At 49.4% G+C, this 9417-nt stretch overlaps 1 protein-coding gene across 1 annotated transcript in view; it reads left to right on the top strand.

Annotated features, from left to right (window-relative positions):
- KDM4C (lysine demethylase 4C) overlaps nucleotides 1-9417 on the top strand; it is a 311749-nt gene that overhangs the window by 11637 nt on the left and 290695 nt on the right. The window contains exon 3 of the mRNA XM_021707860.1: nucleotides 940-1054. Coding sequence (XP_021563535.1) covers nucleotides 940-1054 — 115 coding nt within the window. The remainder of the gene's footprint in view (nucleotides 1-939; nucleotides 1055-9417) is intronic.

Raw genomic sequence — 9417 nt, forward strand, 5'->3', positions numbered from 1 at the left:
GGCGTGGTAGCGCATGCCTGTAATTCCAGCTACTTGGAAGGCTGAGGCGGAAGGAATGCCCAGCAGGTCGAGGCTGCGGTGGCTGGGAGCGGCCACTGCACTCTAGTCTGGGCGACAGTGTGAGACTCCGACTCCAAAAAAAAAGAAAATATAAAGTGATAATATAGATTTAAGAATACATTCAGCTGCTGGGTGTGGTGACTCAAGCGTATAATCCCAGCACTTTGGGAGGCCTAAGTGAGAGGACTGCCTGAGCCCAGGGTTTGAGACCATCCTGGGCAACTTGGCAAGACCTCGTCTCTACATGAATCAAAAAATTAGCTGGGCATGGTTGTGCACCCTGTAATTTCCAGCTACTTGGAAGGCTGAGGCGGAAGGATTGCCTGAGCCCAGCAGGTCGAGGCTGCAGTGGCCGCGAGCGTGCCCCTGCCCTCCAGCCTGGGCCACGGCGTGAGACTCCAAAACGACAAAGCCGTTTTCTCGTCATTCCTGATGGCCTTCTTTCCCACATGGCACAGATGACTTGAGCTGCCTCTGTTGTCTCTTCTCTGGTAAACAGAAGAATGTGTCGAAAGCATTTGTTTTTTCCACTTGACACTCCATCTCCTTTAGGTCACAAGTAGCACGAACTTTCTTCGGGTCTGCAAAATGCAAGGCGTATTCACAAGCACAGCATTGTCACTCCAAACAACCAGTGACAAAGGGTCCACAGACTCCCCACACCACAGAGTTGCCATGCCAAAGACCAAAGGCTACGAACTCATGCCTCAGCCCATATGTTAACTCTGTACGTTGACGTGTTAGATTAAACAACATGGGTGTCTGCAGTGTGTTCATTTCGGCAGGATTTTGTTTAGAAAGTCCTCCAACTGATGTAGATGGGCAAAAGAGCCTTGCAGCCTTCTGACTGGCGAGTATTCCCTTGTCTCCTGTTTGCAGGTACTGCACGCCAAGATATTTGGACTATGAAGATTTGGAGCGCAAGTACTGGAAGAACCTGACGTTCGTGGCTCCCATCTACGGCGCGGACATCAACGGGAGCATTTACGATGAGGTACTCCCACAGCCACGATCGCATCCCTAGCTGTGACAGTTCTGGTTACCCTTTTGGGCAGTTGAGAAGTGCTGGGCTGTTGGGCTTTCGAGAGATCCACAGTCCCTCAAAGCATAGGAAGAAACAGCGGTTCCCTTGGAGTGATTGTGCTGCTGGCATTTTGCAGATTGAAGCCAGCTAAGGGTGCAGATTCCTGAGACTGCTCATCTGTAGCACAGCCTGTGATTCCCTGGCTGACTTTTTTTTTTTTTGAGTCAGAGTCTCACTTTGTCGCCTAGGCTGAAGTGCAGTGGCACGTTCGTGATCACTGCAGCCTTGACCTGCTGGGCTCAGGTGACCCTTCCAGTTCAGCCTTTCAAGTAGCCAGAACTACAGGCGCTTGTGACTAATTTTTTTGATATATTGTAAAGACGAGATCTCACCATGTTGCCCAGGCTGGTCTCGAATCCACGGGCTCAGGCAGTCCTCTTGCCTCAGCCTCCCAAAGTGCGGGGATTGTCGGGTTGAGCCACTGGACCTGGCCTGACTGATCTTTTGTTTGTTTGTTTGTTTGTTTGTTTTTGAGTTGGAGTCTCACTCTGTCGTCCAGACTGGAGTGCGGTGGCCACTCCCAGCCACCGCAGCCTCGACCTGCTGGGCTCCGGCAATCCCTCCACCTCAGCCTTCCGAGTAGCCAGAATTACAGGCGCGCCCTACCACGCCTGGCTAATTTTTTGATTTTATTGTAGAGATGAGATCTCGCTTGCCCAGGCGGGTCTCGAACCCGCGGGCTCAGGCAATCCACTCACCTCAGCCTCCCAAAGGCGCAGGATTACAGGCTGAGCCACCGAGCCTGGCTCTGACTGATCTTTATGTTGTATTGAAAACATTCTTTTAAGCGAAGCTATATTATAAAATGTTTGAAAAATAGGAACTTTTATCCATCATACTGCCACCTTAAAGGAAAAACAGTATTTTAGATGTATTCTTCAAGTTTTTTGCACTTAATTATTTAAAAAAAGTAGGAGGATAAGGTAGGAGAATCCCCTTGAGAAGTTTGAGACTAGCCTGGGTAACATTGTGATCCTCTATCTCTAAAAAAAATTAAAAAGAAAAAAAGTTAGCTGTGTCCAGGCACGGTGGCTCAAGCCTGTAATTCTAGCCCTTTTGGAGGCTGAGGCAAGAGGATTGCTTGGGCCTGCAGGTTTGAGACCAGCCTGGGCAACTTGGCGAGATCTTGTCTCTACAATAAATGAAAAAATTAGCTGGGTATGGTAGCATGTTCCTGTAATTCCAGCTATTTGGAAGGCTGAGGAGGAAAGATCATCTGAGCCCAGCAGGTCAAAGCTATGGTGGCCATGAGTGTGGCACTGAACTCCAGCCTGGGTGACAGAGTGAGACTCTGACTCAAAAAAAAAAAAAAGAAAATATACTGAGAATGAGATGATATTGTAGAATTACCTGTGTCCTATTAGATGTAATGGTGGCATGATGGTCATATACAAAACTTATCAATTCAAGGTGTACCTTGAAGTATGTGTATGGGTGAAGTAACATGAGGGATTTGTTCGTTACATATTTGACAATAAAATAGAATAGATAAAGATGAAGATTGGCAAAATATTTGTAATTGAAGTTAGGTGATAAACTGGCATTTAAATAAGTACATATTTGAAAAATGAAAAATAAAAAGTTAAAAAAGAAAAATTAGCTTCTTCCCTTTTTCTTTAGAGTTCTCCTTAGTATAAGTAACCTTTATGTTGACAATTTTTTGCTTTTTTTTGAGTTGGAATCTCACTCTGTCACCTAGGCTGGAGTGTAGTGGCACACTCACGGCCACCGTAGCCTTGACCTGCTGGGCTCAGGCAATCCTTTCGCCTCAGCCTTCCAAGTAGCTGGAACTACAGACATGTGACACTACACCCGGCTAACTTTTTTGTTTTATTGTCGTGACGAATTTTGTTTTTGAGTCGTGGTCTCACTTTGTTGCCCAGCCTGGCGTGCAGTGGCACACTCACAGCTCAGGGCCACCACAGCCTCAACCTGCTGGACTCAGGCAATCATTCCATCTCAGCCTTCCAAGTAGCTGGAACTACAGGTGCAGACCACCACCCCTGATTAAGCTTTCGATTTGTCTTAGAGACGAGGCCCTGCCAAGTTGCCCAGGCTGGTCTCGAACCCCCGGGCTCAGGCAATCCTCTCACCGCTGCCTCCCAAAGTGCCGAGATTTCAGGCTGGAGCCACTGCGCCCAGCAACAATTTGTTGTTTAGGAAACTAGTACATATAGTAGGGATGTTGAAAAACACAGAAAACGTGAAGAAAGTCAAAATTGGTCACAAGGTCACCAGACAGAAACCTTTTCATGAGTTCCTCTCGGTCTATTTCACTTGAGTATGTATATCTACGCAAAGATGCTGTCCATGTTTGCACGTGTTCACGTGCTTCCCGTCAGAGCGCTGAGGAGGTTTTAGTGGGCTTTGGGGTTTGGAAGCATTCCTGTTACTGCTTTACAGAAGGACCTTTTCAGTTTCTTCTAGTACAAGATTAGTCTAGACTACCAGTTTGAGTGGTTACTAGCTTTTTCAAAAAATTATATTCCAGGTGTGTTCTTTCGTGATTTGTTCTTTACTGATTAGAGATCTCATAGAGTTTCCCATGTCGGAGTAGCCAGGGTGGGGGAGCCTCAGATGTCCCCCAGAGGCAGGGCCACGTGATGCATGCCTGCGACAGAGGAAGGGGCACAAGGATAAGGTCAAGAGCATCTGATGGTGCTTAGAGCACTTGCTGGGAAGGATGTGGACGCGAGGGGAACCAGTAGGAAACGACTGGTGGTGGAGGGTGTGGGCAGATGGGCCTGGGCACAGTGGAACCTTTGAAGGGGTCTGGTCTCTTCAGGCGAGGCTGCTAACAGCAGGCTTCCTAGCAGAACACTCACGGCATTTTAAACCCACTTCTCTGCGTTTCACGCGGGAGTGGGCCAGCCAGGGGATATACTGCTGGCGTTTTGCACTTAATGAGGTTTGGGGCCCGGAGCGGTGCAACTGCTTTTCCCTGGTTGTGAGGCCGGTGGCATGGCTGCTCCTCGCTCTTCCCTCACACCCTTGTTTGAAAGAAGGTGTGATGCAGAGCCCGCTTCTCCGTGGTGGCCAAGTGGAAACCAAGGTCTGCCTCAGCCACTTACTGGCCCGAGCTGGTGGCCATGCGGTGCCTTCGCCACGGCTCCTCCCTGTGGCATCTGTGCAGGTGCTGCAGCCCTTAAGAGGATGACTGAGGTGAGGGGTCGGCTGGCTCCTGGCCTGAGAAGGCGCATGTCTGGGTGCTTCGCACTGAAATAAAACTGAGTTCGAGTTGTTTTTTTAAATGCCTCTTGGGGTCATTGACCTCTTTGTTCTGGTCTTTTTGTGCATATAATTGAGTTAAAAGTACACATCTGGGACTATTTTCAGAGCACTTGACACAAAAAATGTCCCAAATTATGTTTCTTTCTTTCTTTTTTTTTTTTTGAGTTGAAGTCTCACTCTGTCGCCCAGGCTGGAGGGCTGTAGCACGCTCACGACCACTGCAGCCTCAACCTACTGGGCTTAGGGGATCCTTCCGCCTCAGCCTTCCAAGTAGTTGGAATCACAGGCATACGCCACCATGCCCAGCTAATTTTTTCATTTATTGTAGAGACGAGGTCTTGCCAAGTTGCCCCGGTTGGTTTCGAACCCCTGGGCTCAGGCAATCCTCTCACCTCGGCCTCCCGAAGTGCTGGGATGACAGGTGTGAGCAGCCGCAACTGGCTCCTAATTATCTTTCTATATTTCACAATGAGATAGCATTGTCATTGATGGCAGGGCGGAGTTTGATGGACCTTACTGTGAGTGCCGATTCATTTCTGGCTCATGCTGGGAAACCAGCCACTTGTTGGCATGGCTGCCAGGGAGCATTGGCTTTAGCCGTCAGATGTGAGTGGCTCTAGTTACTGACATTCAATGAATGAAATCCACTGGTTTATAAACATGCAGGTTTAATGCATCCACGTCATTCACAGGTTTTGGAGCTCAAATCTGTCATTTTGGTGGGACCTAGGGGGCGTAGTCCTTGAGGGAATTTCTATAACCTCTGAGGGAGCACTTCGCCACTCCTGAGCTGGGCTGACGTTTCCAGGCTCTTGTCTCATAAAGACATGAGAGAGGTGTTGTAACGGCTCTTAGAAAACAAAACCCATCGCATTCAAGACACCTGAATTCAAGCAAATGAAAAGTGACTGGTATTTTCCCCCTTGAGAAGTGAAGAGAAATAGCAAAAGAACGAGTGCATCAAAGGGCATGTGGAAGGGTGGAGTGTCATAATGACCAACTGTCAGAAACCTTTGAATTCTCCGTACGCTTGTGCATTTCAGAGGCCGTGTATTTTGTTGTTGACTGTTGCATCTTTATGTTGTTTAATTCTTCCGCTCAGTATTTAAATGGTACCGAGAACTGGTTTCTGAAGGTTCATGGCGTTATTTTGAAAGGAATCGTAGAGTCATTGAACTGCAGTTCTCTGTTCCTCTAATTTCTAGTACAGCCATTTCCTTTAATCTTAAAAGAATGCCTGGAAAAGCGCCACTTTTTTCGTGGTGGGTGTGGGAGTGTCTTGGCAAGGGTGTGGGGAGGCAAGCCAAGTGGCTTATGCAGGGGACAGAGGTGGTTGAGGACCCTCGTGCTCAGGTGCCTCACAGACCCTGAGGGCAGAGGGAGCCTTGGCCATAAAAGCCAGTGCAGGGCTCGGGGAGCCCACAGCAGAGGCGCTTAGAGCAGGCTTGTGGCAAAGAAATGCTTTCTGGAGGCCGGAGGACATCTGAACTTGGCCTTGAGGACTGAGTTCTAGTGAAAGGAGACAGTGTGGCGAATGGGACTGGAGCCAGGGCAATTGGGGGCAAGGACACACCTAATAATAGTCGGAGTGTTTTGCTGAAACTGGAGGCTTCTCTGGCAGGAGCCTAGGAGAGGAGGTGGGTCTGGAATGGCGGCCACAGGACATGGCCGAGAGGGATCTTCCTGAGGCCTGAGGCCTGAGACAGGGCTACAGGCTGGGTCTTAGCCTGACCCACAGCACCCGCCTGGCTCCTGCTGATCCAGAGTCCGATGCTCGTTTCTTAGCATCTTTGTTTTGAGTCAGAGTCCGACTCTGTCACCTAGGCTGGAGTGCATGGTCGAGACGAGGTCTCACTATTTTGCCCAGGCCAGTCTTGAACTCATGACCTCAGATCATCTTCCTGCCCAGGCCTTCCAAAGTGTTGGGATTACAGGCATGAGCCACCACACACCCAGGGAGTTACTTTTTTTAAACCAAGATACCAACTGTCAAAGGCATGCAGTGGCAAAACCAGCCTTTGGATGGGCACTGCAGGGCAGGATTTGGCTCTCAAATTCTGCCTGTTGTTTGTTCTCGGAGATGAAGTTTTATGGAAGCACAGCCTTGCTTGGTCATTTGCGTGTCATATGTTGCTGTGTTTGCATTTCAGTGGCAGTGTCACTTGTGACAGACATTAAGTGGCCTCCAAAACCTGACATAGGCGCCCTCTGTTTCCTCTCCTCTCTCTTCCTCTCCTTTTGTTTTCTTCTTCCCTCCGTCCCTCCTGTTTGTCTGTCTATTGCCCAGGCCGGAGGGCAGTGGCACAGTCACTACTCAGCATAACCTTCGCCTCTGGGGCTCAGATGATCCTCCTTCCTCAGCCTCCTAAGTAGCTGGGACTACAGGCATCCGCCAGCATGCTAGAGCAATTTTTAAATTTTTCTTTTTAAAGACTTTTTAAGATTAATTAATTTTTTTGAGTTGGAGTCTCACTCTGTTGCCCAGGCTGGAGTGTAGTGACATGCTCATGGCCACCGCAGCCATGACCTGCTGGGTTCAGGCGATCCTTCCACCTCAGCCACCTAAGTAGCTAGGACTATAGGCATTCACCACCATGCTAGAGCAATTTTTAAATTTTTCTTTTAAAAAGTTTTTTAAGATTAATTAATCTTTTTGAGTTGGAGTCTCACTCTGTTGCCCAGGCTGGAGCGTAGTGACATGCTCCCAGTCACCGCAACCTCGACCTGCTGGGTTCAGGCGATCCTTCCACCTCAGCCTTCTGAGTAACTGGAACTACAAACATGTGTCACCCTGCCCATTTAATTTTTTGATTGATTGTAGAGATGAGGTCTCACCAAGTTGCCTGGGCTGTTCTTGAATCCATGAGCTCAGGCAATCCTCTAACCTTGGCCTCTCAAAGCACTGGGATCACAGGTCTGAGCCACTGCTCCCAGCCTTCTTTTTATTTTTTTCATTTTGAGTTGGAGTCTCACTCTACCACCTAGGCTGGAGTGCAGGGGTATGTTCACAGCCACTGCAGCCTCAACCTGCTGGGCTCAGGTGATCCTTTCACCTCAGCCTTCCTAGTAGCGAGAACCACAGGCATGTGCCATCATGCCTGGCTAAGTTTTTGATTTTATTATAGAGACAAGGTCTTGCCATGTTGCTCAGGCTGTTCTCCAATCTGTGTGAGCTCAGGCTATCCTCTCACCTCCATCTCCCAAAGTGCTGGGATTATAGGTGTGAGCCACTGCACCGGGCTACTTTTTTAATTTTTATTTCTCAAGCCTTGGTATGTTGCCTAGGCTGGTTTCAGACTCCTGGCCTCAAGCAGTTCTCTTGCCTGGGTCTTCCAAAGTGCTGGGATTCCAGGCATGAGTCACCCTGCCAAGCCAACTCTATTTCTTTGCAGAAAAAATTTGCCAGCCTCTTATATAGAAGCACAGTTATTTGCTATTAGGAAAAGTATGTGCAGATCTTTTCTGAGATAGATGGGATATAAAGAGATTCTGAATGTTTTCAGGAGAATGAGATTAATATAATTGACTACAGTGATTTCATTGCAACAATGAAGTTGGAGTCTGGTCATTTCAGTAACTTTCTGCAGTTACAAAAAAGTCTTAGAAATAGAACTATCTTGGTCCTGAGTAAGCCCTAAATGATTCCTTGGTAACAGTAATATTCACATAAGATATGATCTGAATTTTTAAAAAATTATGTTTCACTAATGGCTAGTCCACCATGAAGAGAGCTTTTTTTTTTTTTTGAGTAGTAGTCTTACTCTGTGCCCAGGGTGGAGTGCAGTGGCACACTCATGGCCACTGCAGCCTCGACCTGCTGTGCTCAGGTGATCCTTCTGCCTCAGCCTTCCATGTAACTGGAAACACAGGTGCGCACCACCATGCCTGACTAATTTTCTTTTTTAAAAATTTATTGTAGAGTCGAGGTCTCGCCAAGTTGCCCAGGCTGGTCTCGAACCCCTGGACTCAGGCAATCCTCTCGCCTTGGCCTCCCAAATTGCTGAGATGACAGACTGAGCCACCAAGCCTGGCTGAAGGAAGCTTTAATTCGCATTTTCTAACTGTCCATAAATTTGGAAAGTTAGAAGAGGCATGGGAATTTCTTCAGGGAACAAACAGCACAAGAAAGAAGATAGACACAGAACAAAGACTACAACTCTGTGGGGTGATAAACCTGGCTAAGGCTCCTGCAAGTCAGCAGATGTGTGTGGAAAAGACTGAAGCTGGACATTTCTAAGGTGGCAGATAGCCATGTCTTCCCCTATCCATCCACCTCTTTGCTCTGTATGTGAGAGCTAAGAATAGACATCGACATCCCCGACTCTAATACAGTGACAAAGGACGTCGTCAGGCTTGTGTTTTGGGCCGTTTTGGGCCGGGTTTCTAGCAAAACCTGTCGTATCGCATAACGGCGGTTCTTCTTTTTTTTTTTGAGTCGGAGTCTCACTCTGTGGCCCAGACCGGAGTGCAGCGGCCGCTCCCGGCCCCCGCAGCCTCGACCCGCTGGGCCCCGGCGATCCTTCCGCCTCAGCCTTCTGAGGAGCCGGAACGACAGGCGCGCGCTACCACGCCCGGCTGATTTTTGATTGATTGTCGAGATGAGGTCTCGCCAAGTTGCCCAGGCGGGTCTCGAACCCGCGACGGCGGTTCTTCTTCTCGTGATACGCTTCATCAAATTGCAGTTGAAGATGAAGCTCTGGCAGGGCTCGCTGGCTCGGCTGTAATCCCGCGCGTTGGGAGGCGGAGGCGAGTGGATGGCCTGAGCCTGCGGGTTCGAGACCCGCCTGGGCAACGTGGCGTGGTAGCGCACGCCTGTGGTTCCAGCTCCTCGGAAGGCGGAGGCGCAAGGATCGCCGGGGCCCAGCGGGTCGGGGCTGCCGCTGCACTCCGGTCTGGGCGACCGAGGGAGACTCCGACGGGGACGGGGACGGGGACGGGGACGGGGACCGGGAGGAGACTCCGCAGGCTTTGCCGAAGCTGGCCGGGGTCGGCCTCGCCGGCAACGCGAGAAGGGCTTCCAGTGCCGCTTGTGTCGGCGGCGC

The sequence above is a fragment of the Carlito syrichta genome, unplaced genomic scaffold, assembly GCF_000164805.1.
Source record: "Carlito syrichta isolate Samal-C Ts95f unplaced genomic scaffold, Tarsius_syrichta-2.0.1 Scaffold126534, whole genome shotgun sequence".
NCBI classification, from domain to species: Eukaryota; Metazoa; Chordata; class Mammalia; order Primates; family Tarsiidae; genus Carlito; species Carlito syrichta.